The sequence below is a fragment of the Squalius cephalus genome, assembly GCF_949319135.1.
Source record: "Squalius cephalus genome assembly, chromosome: 15".
In the NCBI taxonomy this organism is placed as follows: domain Eukaryota; kingdom Metazoa; phylum Chordata; class Actinopteri; order Cypriniformes; family Leuciscidae; genus Squalius; species Squalius cephalus.
The window spans coordinates 1,177,501-1,195,000 of NC_137136.1; the positions used below are offsets into that span (position 1 = coordinate 1,177,501).

Below are 17,500 nucleotides of genomic sequence, written 5' to 3' on the forward strand. Positions count from 1 at the left end.
GGCCAGAGGCTCCGCCGAATCGACATCTTACATCTCTAATCTGAAGGTAAGGGCAATATTTGACAGCAGCAGACATAATGGTTATGTTTTAGAAGGATATCGAGGTTACATCGGGATAAAAATACAACAACGATCACGAGCGTAATCATCAAACTTCTATCCACTCCATCTCAGTTCTCCTACTTAAAGTATATACTCTTTTTGTAAAGAAAAAGCAGATTCTTTTGAGTGTGTAGCAAAAGAGTAGACAAGTTTTGAGACATACTATCACGTCATACAATAACGTCTTTAATGGTTGTTCTCTGTCGCATCATGTCACAGTAAACTGACCTGTCAATCATCTTGACACAGTAAACTGACCTGTCAATCATCTTGACACAGTAAATTGACCTGTCAATCATCTTGTCACAGTTAAAATCCTCCACATTTCATTCAGAGAAATGCAGAATTGATCTTTCATGCGGAGGCTCTCCTCATATTCATGCATAATGATGCATTTAAAAGTTAATGGCCAAACGGATCTTTATAAAAGTTATTGCAGATTAAATATAATACGGCTAACATTACATACACATTTTTTTTTTTATCAAGTTAAACTTTGATTAGTCACTCAAACCTTTATCTAAACCTCTCGCCGTCGGTCGCGCATATCCGCCATGTTTTGTACTGTAGTTTTTTAACATTTTTTACTCGTGTTTGTAGTTTCTCTTCCAAAACACAATGGATCATGGGTAATATTAGCTGTTATAATGAGCACGGATTCACACTTCCCATGCTTTGGGACACACTTATTTTAATCTCACGTACTATTTAGGATGGATAGTACTATGAACATTGAGACGCAGGGCTTCTGGTTTATGCAGATCTTCTTCTTCGCATGTTTTTGGATCCAGAGATGTTCTATTTCAGAAGAGCCATAACAGCGCCCCCTACCGTATAACAGTGAAAACACGGATTGCCAGAAAAACTGGCGGGGAAAGAGTTAAAGAAACAGATCACCTAAAGATATCATTATTTACTCACCCTCGTGCCGTCCCAATCAATAAAAATCATTAAGTGCATCGCTCAAGGGCACAAACCCAGTTCTTTCGGGGCTTTGACTAGCATGCCGAAACCAAAGCGCACTTACCCTTGTATTCGAGATGGAAGCCGGTGTAGCTCACGGAGCCGTCGCTGCGGAAGGCGATGTGCATGATGTTCGAGCTGCTTTCAACCTTCTCCGGCAACTTGCTGTCTTGAAATGTGCCGATCAGATGACTGTTGCTGTGAGGCCCGTCGTAGAGGTACAAGAAGTCATAGTTGGGCTCAATGCTGAAACTGAGAGATGAAGCGTACAGATTAGAATCAGAACACAATTTACAGGACGATCTATTGACTTTTTCTATCCAATTCACCCAAACACTAATGAAAATTCTGTCAAGATGTCATTGCAAATCATTGGGGGCCGAAAAAGACAAAAAACTCCAGAAAAGTGAGACTTTAGAAGACTATATGAGAAGGAATATAAGCATAACCACTTTGATATGGTGTTTTAAAGGTGACATATTATGCCTCTTGTCACAAGATGTAATATAAATCTATGGTTTCATCAAAAAGTGTCTGTGAAATTTCAACTCATAATTCCCCCCAGATCATTTATTATAAATTTGCCCTTTTTTGGGTGTGAACAAAAACACGCCGTTTGTGTGTGTCCCTTTAAATGCAAATGAGCTTTAGCTCCGCCTCCGTTCAGAAGAGGGCGGAGTCTTTACACGAGCTTCAGAAACTCCGGCAATAACAGAACAGGCCAATCTCCCTCATCCAGAATCCCAGAATAACCAGTAGCGAGTGCAGCCTTACGGAGAGACTCAGGAAGAGCTTCTGGATGTTAGTGGAGACATTTCTGTAGTTGTTGTGGAGTTACACTGATCATCTCATCATCATGTTTAACTCCTCCACAAGTGTCCACAGTTCCTGAGGTGTTTATAAGACAGCGGTGACATGTTCTGGTCAATAGTGTTCAGTCTGAGCTCAACCACAGAACAGCTTCAGGCTCTGCTGGATCTTCATCAGTGCGTTAGAACTGGTCTCTGTTGGCGCGTGTGGAACCAAATGTCGGCTGGTGTGTGTAAACGTGCAGATTAAGGGCCGGTAATATTATAATAAGATCCTCTTCATACGTCAGAAGGAGAGCGAAATCTGATCGGCTTATTTTATAACATGCTTGCAGAGAAAGACTCACCGAAAAGTTTTCAGTTTTCTGTGTTGGTAGAAGCACCGATTACAGCACTTACACACGGGAAAAGTCATATTTTCATGATATGTCCCCTTTGATGTACATTTTGTAGCTTTATCAATGTCACGAATGAATCACATCTGTGTGAAGGGTAGTTTTTTCCCTTTGTGTACCACAGAAGAAATAGCAGCATACGAGTTCAAAATGACACGAGAGTGAGCAAATAATGACAGTACTTTCATTGTTTGCATGAACTAGCCCTTTAAATCTCGCTGCGGAAATGCGAAATGCTCATAGAGTGTGTAAAACAGGAAAGAGAAAACAAGCATGAACATTTATCAAGTGCTTGTTGACAACACCACAAGCTTTCACAGAGTGATCTTCCTGAAAGACCTTGTGGGTCATCAGAGGCAGAACATGTTTTCAAGAGCCTTTTCTGTATGTTTCAGGCGGGGAAATATTATGATGTGGGTGGAAAATGCTCATGAGCGGCAGAGCGATGCTTTGGGAAACGCTGCACTTCACATTGAGGACCGCAGTGACAGCAGACGGTCATATTCATGTCATTATGAAGATTTGTTTACTCTCCCAAAACTGCACCAACAATACGCCATTAATTTGAGACGGTTTTGTTAATACTGTAATAATGTCACTGTGAGTCATCTCATCTATCTTGAGGAATCTTTTCCCAATTACCATGCTGATAAAAACACAATTACAAGTCATATGTTAATTTGAAATTAATTGGGCCTTTGGTGCACTGATCTCAGTCTGATATCAACACCATACTCCAATTTACAGCTGAAGATGGGAGCGGTTATGGGTCAGCGATGTGACACGGATTTTATATGTTTGGGATGTAATAATTTATTCAAAGATGCATTAAAAATGCAAATCACACTGACAATGACTTGAATACATCTTCCTCTATGATGAACCTGTTCAAAAATTCAGTTTGATATTTTTTGACAAAAATGTCCATGTGGCGTATCCATCTTCAGACTGTAATGAATGCATGAAAAGTCTTATTCAAAGGATGAGGTTCTAGGGGGGGAAACTTGCCATTTGAATAAATAAGATAAAACTTAAGATTATGAGTTGTGAAATCAATATATATATAGTAATGTTTAGAGTACAGGTCAAAAGTTTGGAAACTGAAATAAGTCTCTTCTGATTCATTTGATCAAAAATACAGAAAAATAAAACAAGTAATATTGTGATATATTATTACAATTTAAAATAATGTTTTTCTGTTTTAATATATACTTTCAGATATAATTTATTCATGTTATTAAAGAATTTTCAGCATCATTACTCCAGTCTTCAGGGTCACATGATCCTTCATTGTAATATGATAATTTATTATTAGTGCTGGGCAACGATTAATCACGATTAATCACATCTAAAATAAAAGTTTGTGTTTACATAATATATATGTGTGTGTACTGTGTATAATTATTTTGTACATATAAATACACACACATGCATGTATATATTTAAGAAATATTTGCATGAATATACTGTATATATATATATTTTATATTTTATATAAATATATAAATATTTAATATATAACACATTTTTCTTAAAATTATACATGCATGTGTGTGTATTTCTATATACAAAATAATTATACACAGTACACACACATATATATTATGCAAACACAAACTTTTATTTTAGATGCGATTAATCGTTGCCTAGCACTAGTTTATTATCAATGTTGGAAACAGTTTTGCTGCTTAATATGTTTTTGGATACTTTTTTCAGGATTCTTTGATTCTTTCCCCCCCCCCAAAAAAAATGAAAGAAACACTGACCCCAAACTTTTGAATGATAGTGTATATTGTTGCAAAAGATTTATAATTTAAATAAATGCTGTTCTTTTTTTTTTTTTTTTTTTTTTTTTATTCATCAAAGAATCCTGAAAAAAGTATCACAGGTTATTAAAAAAATAGTCCAACATTGATAATAAATCATCATATTAGAATGATTTCTGAAGGATCATGTGACCCTGAAGACTGGAGTAATGATGCTGAAAACTCTTTAATAACATGAATAAATTATATCTGAAAGTATATTAAAACAGAAAGCCATTATTTTAAATTGTAATGATATTTCATAATATTACATTTTTTTTTCTGCATTTTTGATCAAATAAATGTAAGAGACTTCTTTAAAAACAGTGAAATAGTAATGTTTCCAAACTTTTGACCGGTACTACAACAAAATACTTGATGTTTGCAACACTTAGAGTAATGTGGAATAAACTGTAGAGTAATTACATTTCTTCTGTTTTATTTTATATTTTCATACAGTTTTCATAATGTCATTTAATTAGCTAAGATCTTACCTGATAAAAGCCAAGGAGATGACATAATCAGGATGGACCGTGATGAACCAATCACAGTCTTTGCTGTGTGGGTACGGGTGGGGGAAGTTAGGAGACAGGATGAATCCGGACGAGCCTGTGATGTTTCCGCCACAAGGAGCTGGAAAACACAGATTATGAGCAGCGGTAATAAAGTTCAGTCTTTCCCCCCTGCCTATAGCATGCAAGTTTATCTCAATAAATCTCACTAAACCCTAACGCTGAAAATAATGAATTGGTTTGAGTGGGACAAACTTAAATTAAACTTATTAGTTCAGTCAATCAAGTATTTAGCACTTTCTTTTTCTTTCAAGTTCACAGAACTGATATATTCTAAGTAAACTGAACTGTTTCATTGTTTTGAGTTTTATTAAATTAATTCTTTTAATTTAGACGAACTTAAGTTTAACTGAATATTACTTAATATTATAAGATATTTTGGGGATATTTAATTTTATTTTATCAATCAATAAATTCCACTAGAAACAAACCTTGTTGTATTATTTTAATTTAATACTGTGAAGCTGCTTTGATACTGTATTGTGAAAAGCGCTATACAAATATACTTGACTTGACTTGACTTGACTTGAATTCGGGCTGGGATTTCAATTTCCCAGCATGCTTTGCCGATGGCGCTCGAAAGGGAGAGTAAATGCTAAAATTAAGTGTAATATAATGCTGTTTTTTTGTTTTGTTTTTTGCAAGATTAATGTTAAGTAGGAGATTTAGTAGTGATTAATGTTTTGTTTTGCTAATTTGGAAGAATTTCTGTTAATGTTGGTTTTAGGATAGTTAACATCATGGTGACAAGTGGTGCATGAGCTTAGTTTGAGAGCAAATAAAACCTTTATATTACTGCACTCATACAGCAAGTGCTACTGTATTACATACTATTGTTAATATGTTAACAAATTAGTGTGTTAGCAAACTAGCTTGTTAAAGCTAGCTACGTTCATACTAATAAAAGTGTTGACATTGAGATTACATGAAAGTTTTAAGTTAAATGTTTGAATCAGTGTACTCAAACATTTCAAGTTAAGAACTATTAAAATGTATAAGTACAAAATAAAAGTCTGCCAGTTCTGCTAACTGATTGCCTTGCATTTTTTTGAGTTTTGCCAACTTATTCGGGTTTACAGTGTTGGCTGATATATCATTCAGTGAAAGTCATAAAAAAAAGGGTAAAACTTTATTTTACAGCATCTTTGTTACATATTACATGTACTTACCATAGTAATAACAGTAAATGATGCATAATTACATGCAACTAACCCTCAACCAACCCCTAATCCTACCCTAACCCTATAGTAAGTACATGTAGTTGCTTAATATTACTCAGTACTTAAATGTATAATTACACTGTAACAATGACACCTAAAATAAAGTGTAACCAAAAAAAAAAAAAAAATGCAAATCACATCATTAATATTCATGAGCAAAGCTGAGAGGATAAACTGTTCTTAAGCTCCAGGTCTGGCTTTAAACCGGGTTGACCTTTAAAACGTCTAAATGTGACTCAAACTTAAGAAAATAGGTTCCCTCTATCCACAAAATAAATGTAGTATCCCAGAAGCATTTATCACGGGAAGTCGGGAAGTTTTCCCCCCAGTTTCCAATAACCCAGAGGAGTAAGCGCTGACTGGGCACGCGATCAGAAACTTCCCTCAAAGAACATGTTTTGGTTTGACTGTAGTTGCTTAATATTACTCAGTACTTAAATATATCATTACACTGTAACAATGACACCTTGAAATAAAGTGTAACCAAAAAAAAAAAAAAAAATGCAAATCACATCATTAATATTCATGAGCAAAGCTGATAGGATAAACTGTTCTTAAGCTCCAGGTCTGGCTTTAAACCGGATTGACCTTTAAAACGTCTAAATGTGATTCAAACTTAAGAAAATAGGTCCACAAAATAAATGCAGTATCCCAGAATCATTTATCACGGGAAGTCATGATTCTTTACCCCAGTTTCCAATAACCCAGAAGAGCAAGCGCTGACTGGGCACGCGATCAGAAACTTCCCTCAGACAGATTTATCATTATAAAGAGTCATTTCTTCTGGTTATTCTGGAGCTGACAGGTGTGAAATGAGGAGCTGGTGTTTGAGTAAACCTCACCGATGCACGTGGGAGGACTGGGCTGCCAGAAGAACCTGTTGTCCACCTGGATGCAGGTGATCCTGGGTTCTCCTTGCAGGTCGTATCCCGGATCACACGCGAAGGTCACGGCGTCTCCCGGCTCTTTTCCGTCTCCGCTGCGACTCCCGTTCATCGGCGTTCCCGGATCCCGGCAGGCCGTCGCCACCGAACCTGCAGAAACGGGAACGGTGACCAGCTTGCTTTTCACTTACTGGGAAATCTCAGCAGGAGGGACAGTTTCCCGCTCGGAAAAGAGGTTGCATGGCCTCGGAAGCGAGCACAATGTCTCACCGGGGGCTCCGGCTAAGCAGAACACGAGCTAATGCTGGCGTGGAGCAGAACTGAACAATCACTTGCTAATGGATGCGCTTTTTATGCATTTACCTCGAAATGGCTTTTTCTTTCTTCAAACAGAGGAACCATTATTCTCTTCAGGCAATTACATTCAGAAGTTTGGGAACAAAAGTGACAGTAAAGACACGTATGATGTCGATTTCAAATAAACGCTGAAACTTTCTATTCATCAAAGAATCCTGAAAAATTAAATCTGTCACGGTTTCCATGCAAATATGAACTGTGTTCAACATTGATATCATTGAATCATAAATGTTTCTTGATTATCAGATCATCATATTAGAGTGATTTCTGAAGGATCATGTGACACTGAAGACTGGAGTAATGATGCTGAACATTCAGCTTTGATCACAGGAATAAATTACACTTTACTATATATTCACATAGAAAACAGATGATTTACATTATAATAATATTTTACAATTTTTACTGTATTTTTAATCAAATAAATGCAGCCTTGATGAGCATAAAAAAAAAGATAAATCTTACAGACCCCAAACTTTTGAAATACTTATAAATAATACTGAAATATGTATTAATATGCACCGATGTTACCTTATAGAAATAAACAGCAACATTTATGTTCATACAGTATAAAATAGGTAAAAGTTCTGAAGCAATATGAAGGGTTTGAAATTCTCAATCACGAAATTATATAATCACGATATGCACCGTTATATATTTTATATACAATAAAATGACTTTAGCTCAGAAAATGATATAAGATTGTAGTCATGCCATCCACCCTTAATGAAGATGTTTCGCACCCATTATCAGCTCTGGAGTGTGAAACTGGTCTTACTTGAGAAGTCGATGGCGAATCCAGATTTGCTGATGTAGAAGTCGGTCTCGAACTGGACAGTGACGACGTTGAGAGTGCTGTGGATGCCGTCGGGCAACAGAGATCCACTCACTTCTTTCAGAGCCATCTCGTTCTCCGGGTGTCCGTCCCAAACCTTCAGGATATCGTGAGACGCCTCCGTGTCGAACGCCAGGAACTGCAGACTGGAAACACACGCACATTAAAGCCTCTGATTCACACTCAAACTCTCATGTGCACAAAAACACTTAACGCAATCTAATCAATCTAATAATAAGATAAATCAAGTACTGTAAATGCAATTAATAAATCATCTAATACCATTAAATATGAGGTGTCTTTATAGTATGTGATATTTTATTGAATGGTAAGGCTTGTTCTGTTTGTTTTATGGGGCGCTTGGTTAATCAGACCAACAAATGTGTCATTAAATGTGTACAAATTTATCAAATTGAACTGAAAATACTATAAAAAGACTTCACAATTTAGTTAACATGAACTTACCTGTACAATGAATAATACTTCTGTTAGTAAATTGGGCTTTACTGTAAAGTGCTACCAATCATAAAAGCAGACTTATTAATAATATATGTACTCCGCAAGCGTGACCTTCATCCAGTAAAGACAAGCGCAGCGCCATAAACAAAGGTCAAAGACCTCAATCATGAGAAAATAAAATGACATTTACATCGGTAGATATACTTCACTTCAGGTCAGGTCAATGTAATCTGTTTTACATTAATAAGCTTGACTCGTTCCTATGCAGTTCTTCTAATAACGGGCTCTGTCGAAGTGATGAGCGCTTTCGAAACACGCTTCGTAAAGATATTTTGCCAATCATTTGTTTCGAACCAGTGATTCGAAGTGTGTATCAAATTGCCAAAGTCACGTGATTTCAGTAAACAAGGGTTTGTTCACATTTTTCGTAATTCGTAATTCCAATGATTCGCCACTAGGGGGCGATCTCATGAACTGCATATGATTTTTACCTGCATGATTTCAGTTCAATTTTATAAATTTGTTCATAAAAGAGTTGTTAATGGTCTGATTTAATGGTCTGATTAACCAAGCTATCCATAAAACAAAACCCTACCATTTAAAAAAATATCACATATTATAAAGACACTTCATATTTAATGGCATTGGATGATTTATTAATTGCATTTACGGTACTTGATTACACCTTCAATAAAACATTTGCAATTGCTTTGTAAAAGTGTTTTGTGCATGTTTGGTTTTCGTTGCATGTACACTGTTCTGACCAGCAGGGGTCGCCAGCATGTGGCGTCGTGAGCGCTTCGAAACAGTGAATCATTTTGCGATGCAATTGATTCGAAGTTTCAAAAAGCTTTGTTTTTCCCATCACTATGCCAGTGACTTAATAATAGTGAACATTTGGATTCTGCTCATCTGTTCCTGTGTTCACGCGCACAGAAAGCCGCCTCTCATACAGCACGCGAACACTGAACTGAGTTCTCTTTCTTGCATTTCATGGATTATGCTCGTAAACACAGTCAGTTTTGTCTTAAGTGAGCGTATGCATAAATACGATGCATCAGAAATTAGATCCATGCGTTATCTCTTAAAGTGACAGCAGCCTAATAAACCTGAGTCATTAATGCTAATCAAACAACAAAATACAAATAGAACATCACTCACTGATCTTGACTGAATAACTTTAGTGAGTTTAATAAATATTAATCTATATTTTCCTGAACACTGGATCTAGATCTACATGCAATTTGTATATTTGTTCAGTTTTATTTATGTGTGCGTGCTATTGCTAACACATTTATCTGTTCTGACTGTTTACTTGTTTTTAATAGCGTTTGGATTTTTATAGTTAGGCAAGTTATTTTTGCTGTGATACTGTTAAAACCATAGGCAAAAGTTTAGACGTGTCCTTTAGCCTGCTGATGGTTCATGGTGTTCAGCTTTTTACCACATTAGAATTGAAACTTCAAAATTCAATCGATAGCCAACCCTACACTGATTTATCAATCCCAACATGTGCAAAATGTTTTGTGTGTCTTTGAATTTATTATAAAATGTTATAGTTTTTAATGCATCAAATCAGATTTGAAGGGGACACTTCATGAAGGGGATTTAGTTGGTTTAACTTAAAGTAACATGATTGCCTTAAAATGTTGAGTTCATTGAAATTAAAATTTTTAGGTAATACAATAAAGGAGAATGGTTTAATCAACAGAAGCTCAAAATATTATGTTATCTGAACCACATAAATTATTGATTTGATTTGACAGAAAAAATGTTGTGATAAATCATGAAAATATATATATATATTTTTATTTTTTTATTTTTTTACAGTGTGGAATTACTTTCAATTATTTGGATGAAAAACAACTATAAGGAGCTCTGTCTGTTGGCCTTATTTTTGATTAATGCAATTATTAATATTATTAGTGGTGGTGGTTTTATATTACATATTTACATTATTTGTAGTGTTCTGTGTGCATACAAATCATAATAACAATTTAAATGTATATTATTAGTGTACACATTGTATTCGTCTGAAAGAAGAATATACACCTAGGATGGCTTGTGAGTAAATCATGGGCTAATTAAATTTTTGGGGTGAACTATCCCTTTAATGATCTGCGTTTCCTTCTAATTAATAAGCAGTCACCTGACGGTGTTGCCGGGGTCCACCTCGATGCTCCATGTGCAGCGCAGGTTGTTGTCATATGGAAAAGGGTATCCAGGAGAGAGTATGCGTCCAGACGATTCACCTTTAAAACTTCCCCCACACTCCGCTACAATAGATCAAAAGCAGAAGTTATTGCGCTGTCAACTCCCACCCACGACGAAGACGAGATGCATTCTCCCTGCCATTAATGATGAGTTCTGTGGAGACTGTGTTTCTGGATCCGACACCCCCTCATCATCCCGACGAGGACATGCAACAATGGGCTGTAATTATGCATGCAAGAGACGCTTGCTTTTAACTACGTTCCTTGTGCATGCCATTAATTAATGTTAAAACTCTGTCCACATTATTTATGAGTTCGGTCTTGCATGAGAAGCAGAGGACCACTGCATATATCACAAAAATAAAGGAAGTATTATCATACTCATTACTGCGGCCTCAGCCACGATATCTGCACTACATCGCTCATTAAAGCGCTTGTTTCTGTGTCGCATTACAGCAAACGCTGAACTCATGAGCGAACAGGTTCCCTTATGACAGAGAAACTACTGTCATTACAATGGGAACGAACACAGAGACGGACAAGACAAACACTGCAGAAGAAGAAAGCCGGCCCCTGGAGATTATCATGTCTCATATCTTCTCAAAGGCCACTTTAGAGCTGGAGTGTGTGTGGATTTGTGGCTTTTAAAGTTGTTTATGTGTCTATATGGTGTTTTTAATGTGCTTTAAGACAAAGCATGTGTAAAGTCGACAGCATTGCTGAGTATTTCCTCCTTAAAACTGCAGTGAACCAAAGACAGTCTCAAAAACACGCTTTGAAATCGCTGGTGTTTCTGACGTCACAAACTACCTTGTAACCAATCAGATCAACGTGTGATCGTCAACCAGTGGATCTCTGAGCTGAGTGAGTGGAGGCGGGGCTAATTTGCATATTCATAGAACCGCGTATACTAAATGAGGCGAGGGTGTCGAGTTACATTCAAGATATTTTAAGGCATGAAGAATTGTTTTTCAAGGAAAAAAACGTTTAAATATGTCATTTTAGTGTGTTTTAAGGGATAACTTTAAAGGTTTTGTTTGAGTTTAATAAGCAGAGACACTGATTCCCCTGAAAGTTGTGAACACAGTCATTCTGTGGCAATCTAAAAACATTGCTCTGTTTGTTTGAGCGTACAGAAACGCTTTGTTTGAATCAACCAATGATGTGATTTTGGCGCAGGACTATGTGTTTGTCCCAGTGGGGAAAACCTGTCCGAAAACAGTCATTATTCTTACAGTCATTTTGGAATTAACAAGCAGCAAACTAATCGCACATTTAATGGATGTTTTACACATGATAAAGAGTAAAAATCACATAAATGTACTTTTTTTTTGTTAACATGGGCTAGTGCAGTAACAACTGAAAGTGATCTGGACGGTCAACTTGAAAAACGAATTAATATTTTATGCTACATTTTATAATTGCACGTGATCTGCTTTGTGAAGAGGGAAAATAACTGTATAAAGAGAGACATTTATCAGCTAGCTTTTGCATGAAATATTTAGCACAGCCTCGATGTGCACCATTTTGAAGTTGAAATTCCCAAGGCGCTGTCATAAGAGCGAGTGGATCCCCGAGGCGACGCTTCTAGCGCTCAGTCTACAGAGAGACCGGCTACTTCTCTCTGACTGCTCTATTGTTCATCAATTTCATCATACAAAAGCCAAGAATACGCTGGTCCACCATAAATATTGATGACTCTACAAGACTGATCAACTAATGTGAAACTTCTTTATAGTTTGCCTGAGCGTTTTGAGACTGAGACTGTGTTCTGAAAACATTGTGATCTACGTTGCTGATACAAAAGCAGGAGATTAAAGATAAAGATGACCTATTGTGCTTTTTCCATCTCTCTTTAGTGTGTAATGTTGCTGTTTGAGCATGAAAAAGCTCTGCAAAGTCTCTCTATATCAGAGTCAGTGTTTCTGAACTCCTGAAACACCTCCATTGTAGTCTTGAGTTTTCTTCCACGTCACAATATTCCTCATTATAATAATTAATGCGCAGAATAAAGGGGCGGGGCCTGGTTGAGTTAGTTAGTAGTGTGTTAAACTGGAGGTTATGGTAAGGGGCGGGACATTTCCCAAACACACTCGAAGCAGTCGACCAATCACAACACACTGATCCAGCCGACCAATCAGAGCACAGTGTACTTTTCAGAAGGAGGGGCTTCATAGAGACAGGAACTAAACAGGAGTGTGTTTCCTGAAAGCATCGTTAGCAACTATGGTCCGTCGTTATAGAATACATACAAATGTCATTTACGTCTTTTAGTTTGTCAAGAGATTTAAAGTGTAGTTGTTGAAGAGTGCGCATGTGTGAACGAGCTCTAGTGTGGTGTTCCTCAACCAGTGAATGGGTCGCGAGACTTTCTCTGTGTTCTCGGTGTCACACCGGCACAGCCAATCAGTGCGCTTCACAAAAGGCTCATTGCAACAGGCTACGTTTACATGCAACCAAATCATTCATTAGTAATTGCATTGACGGCTTAATCGGACTGAAAATCCTCATGTAAACAATTTAATCAATCCGATTGAGCTCGATCCGAATGAAATTTCGATCGGATTGAAAGGGGCGGTTTATTCCTTTTCTAATCCGATCGAGAGAACATGTAAACACTTGATCGGATTGAAACCCGAAACTGAAAGCACTGGCATTGTGCAATGACGTAGAAATAGCGAAATGAACGAGCTGTTGTTCCTGTTGAATAAAGTGTCGTATAAATGAGTGTCCCGTCATCCTATAATCCTCCTTTCACTCACTCAGCGTCTCTGAAGTGGAGCATCATCCCACCAGTCCTTGTTTCAGACTCTCATCCACAGACGACTGCTTTTGGCACAACGGTTCATATGCTCATACTCCAAATTATGACCAGAAATGTATAAATATTAAGTCTGCTGTTAAAAACAAATAAAGAACCAATGTAGGATAATGGTTATTATGCACAAACAGCGAGAAACTCTGTATATTCATGCAGTGTGCGCATGGCAAAAAATATATTTTGATTTGATTTGTTTTGAATCTTGTGACATATAAAGCGCACATCAACCCGATCACGTGTTTAGCGTTCATGTAAACATACCTTCAGATTCATTAATCGGAATGAATTCAGTCCGACTGAAACAAAAGTTGTGCATGTAAACGCAGCCAGTCCTCCAACGAATCGTATTTTCGAATGTCGTACGTTGAATCATTATTGCCGTAACTTTCTAACGCTATTTTTCAACTGTCCTATCACATTGCCGCGAACGGCTCTTAATGGACAAGGTCCTACTCTCTTTACGTAATGTTACACACACTAGCCCTATTGCTATGCCAGACCTTATTATACTGTACGCAGCCACGGAAACAAAAGGCAGGAATAGGCGGACTACAGCTAGTTAGTGTGTGAATCTGGGAAACAGCACTTTCCCAGATTCCACCGCGTCTGGATATGATCCTTTCAGAGCGGCGGTCTCAAACGTCACATTAACCTGAGTTTGCCTCATAGTCTGCCTAATTATTGAAAATATGTGTGTGTTTTCGTGAAATTAATTATAATAAGCATATAGGCCTAAAGAGGCATTTCAGTTAGGCTAGAAGAAAGAAGAATGAGGCATTTATATAGCGCTTTCAAATGTACTACTGTACACCCAAAGCGCTTTACAATCATATCAGGGGATCTCTCCTCAACCACCACCAGTGTGCAGCATCCACTTGGATGATGCGACGGCAGCCACAGTACAACGGCGCCAGTGCGCTCACCACACACCAGCTATAGGTGGAGAGAGGCTACTGATTTATCTCCCGCCTCAGTGGGTCGTACGACTGGCAAAAGGTTGAGTTCTAGTGTGTAAGAACGAGTCTATGATTGAATCTGGAAATAAAGCAAAATAACTGAGAATAGTCCTCAGATGTCATGTCTGTAATGTATAGCGAAACATCTAGCGTTAATTTGATCTCAAACAGATTCATTAACAGTAGTTATTACTCCATAACCTGCGGGACATCATTAACCAACAGGGTTGAACGACCAATTTGTGACAATACGGTTTCAGGAAACAGTCGTGACTATAGTTGATTTCTTCAACGATGATCGTACTATAGTAGTGAAGCAGCGAGTTACAGCGTTATACGGGAAACACTCCTGAGCGTTACTGACAGACTGGGAAGAGAGGAGCCGCAACAATGGAGAATATGAGGAAATAATCAACATTAATGCAGGAAAACCTGTTCTAGTAGAGACCAAAAGTACCTCAACTTACACTTATTTTATAAACTTAGATTATTTCAGTTAGTCGCCTTGGCCACATTTTGTCAAGTTGTTCATCTAATATTTATATTTGATTTTATGTCAACTTTATTTTTTAATTACTAAAAGTGATTTTTAATAGTTTTAGTTTTAGTTAACTGGCCCAAGGCAAATTCTCAGAATGTCTGCAGTGCCATTTTATGCAAATACTTCCTTTAATCACAAGCATATTCATTTTCATGGAAGGAATAACTCGAGTGATTCTCTACTAATGCTAATCAAGTATTCATTACTTCAGTGAGCTGACTGTTTCTGCATTAAATTATTACATTGTTTAAATTAATACATTTTTAGCTAACTGTGACTTTGTATATGTACATTTCTGAAAAACATAACTTAGACAGTTTCCTCTGATAACAGATCACTGTAAATTGTAATGTGGACCCCCCCCCCCCCCCCCCCCCCTGCCTGACATTGATTGGTCGAACAGGAAGCCAAAACAATGGAGAATATGGGGAAAATAATCAACATTAATGCATGTAAACCTGTTCTAGTAGAGCAAAATAACTAAACCAAGACTTTGCAAAAGCACATAATAGATCCTCTTTTTCTTTTTTTCTTTTTAAGCGACTGATTGGAAAGGAAGAAGAAACCAAAGACAATTCCTTCTGCTGAAAACAACTGGCATATGTTCCAGGCAAACGTGTGATGATCTGGTTCACTCGGTTTACACTGTCTAAAAAATGTAATTAAAACAATTTGATTATTGTTTAAATTCCAAGATGATTATTATATGGTTTTAAATAGGCAAAGCTGATCTGAATGACCTGGCTATTGATGTAAAGTTGGGTTGTTGACAAATAACACTCCCCCCCCCCCCCCCCCCCAATATACATTTTCTACACATGCATGTTTTAGGTGTTATAACTGGTTTGACCTTTTCACAGTTCAAATGGTCATGAAGTGCAGCAAATTAATTTTTAAAAGTATAAATAATCCATGTGCTCTCAATTAATTTGGGGCCATAAAAAACAGCATGTAGGATAATTAAGAATTTATACAAGAATAAAATGATGTCAATGTCTTGCTGCTAAACTAGCGCATGCATAAACTGTCAATCTAGTCATTCCGAGTGATTTGCAGGTTAAGAAGTTTGAGCGTCTCAGTTGTCTATAATTAAGCACAGCTGCGAAACCAATTCTGGACAACATCCCGTTCTGGAGAACAGCAAACCAGCGTCCAAAGCACAACATATGCTGGTCTTTTCAGCGTGCTAATTATGAACATTCACTCTCCAAATGAGTATGTACTCAAAAGACATTTTCCCCATGAGTATTTTCTGTATGAATCTCAAGGCTACGTGAATATAATATTATCTAATAGTCTAAGCTCTTTTTATACATTAAACTCAGGATTTGAGCAATCTCTGATTTACAATGAGAAATGAAACACAAACACACGCAGGAAACATCTCAGCTAAACGCTGTGTAGTTCTCAACCGGCCAAAGGAAACACACCAGGATGATTTGCATATGTTTACAGTCAAGAAGAAATAAAAAATGCAACCCATTTATTTTCTGGTGCATAATTCATGGATACTCCTAATTTAAAAAATGTCTCTTCACATTTATTGAATTACTTGCTACAGCTCTGGATGTTACTATGTATAACAATTAAAATAATAATAATTAAAATGATAAAATTATTAATATTATTGAAAAATAAAAACTATACAGTATATATTTTTTTAATTAATTTTTTTAAATATTAAATATTCATAATTAAACACAATTTGAAAGAAATATATATATTAAATATTTCATATAAATATTTTATCATAAAATCATTATATTTTTCTTTCTTTATTATATATTTACTATATCTTTCTTTCTCTTCATTATTTATTAATATATATATATATATATATATATATATATATATATATATTAGTGGTGGGCCGTAATCGGCGTTAACGCGCTGCGTTAACGCGAGACTCTTATCGCGCGATAAAAAAAATATCGCCGTTAATCTATTCTCCAAGTTGGGTTGGGAGCGTTGGGAGCTGGCTCAAGCTACACAAGCTATGATGACGCAATCTACCCGCGGCCGCGAGGAACACCCGGCTGCAACGCATCATATTCGTCGTCATCTTAAGTAAACACGGCTGAAAGTGAAAGCTGGTGTAAAAGATCCGTGCAACATCCATTATTTGGACTTGGTTTGTATTTAAGCCGTCCGACGTAGACTGTGTGGTGTAACAGTTCGGTAAATTAACACACGACCGTAATCCGTTCTACCACCTCAAATTCAAAACGAAACATATCACTGAATACCAGCGCGCCGTATTATTCCCAATATATCTTAGTGAGTGGTGTAGCACATAATCTCTTTTTATTAAAAGCGCCCGATTTTAAGAATCGTTGTTGTTGTGTTTCTTTTTAACTGAAAAGACATCAGTTAGACAATAGGCTATTCTAATTTTAAATTTGGGGTTTCATAAGCTCCAAGCCATAATAAACATTAGACCTACTTAAAGGGGGGGGGGTACAATGGTGTTTCATGTATTCAGAGTTGTTTACACTGTTAAAGAGATGGATTCTCATGCTAAACATGGGCAAAGTTTAAAAAATATATTTTGGACGAATAACGGAGAAT

General features: G+C 36.8%; 1 protein-coding gene across 2 annotated transcripts in view; it reads right to left on the minus strand.

Annotated features, from left to right (window-relative positions):
• csmd3a (CUB and Sushi multiple domains 3a) overlaps positions 1–17,500 on the minus strand; it is a 331,891-nt gene that overhangs the window by 167,625 nt on the left and 146,766 nt on the right. For both annotated transcript variants that reach the window (XM_079894353.1, XM_079894352.1), the window contains exons 25-29: positions 10,551–10,677; positions 7,886–8,088; positions 6,709–6,900; positions 4,569–4,707; positions 1,130–1,317 (exon numbers count right to left, since the gene is read on the minus strand). In XM_079894353.1, the coding sequence (XP_079750479.1) occupies positions 1,130–1,317; positions 4,569–4,707; positions 6,709–6,900; positions 7,886–8,088; positions 10,551–10,677 (849 nt within the window). The remainder of the gene's footprint in view (positions 1–1,129; positions 1,318–4,568; positions 4,708–6,708; positions 6,901–7,885; positions 8,089–10,550; positions 10,678–17,500) is intronic.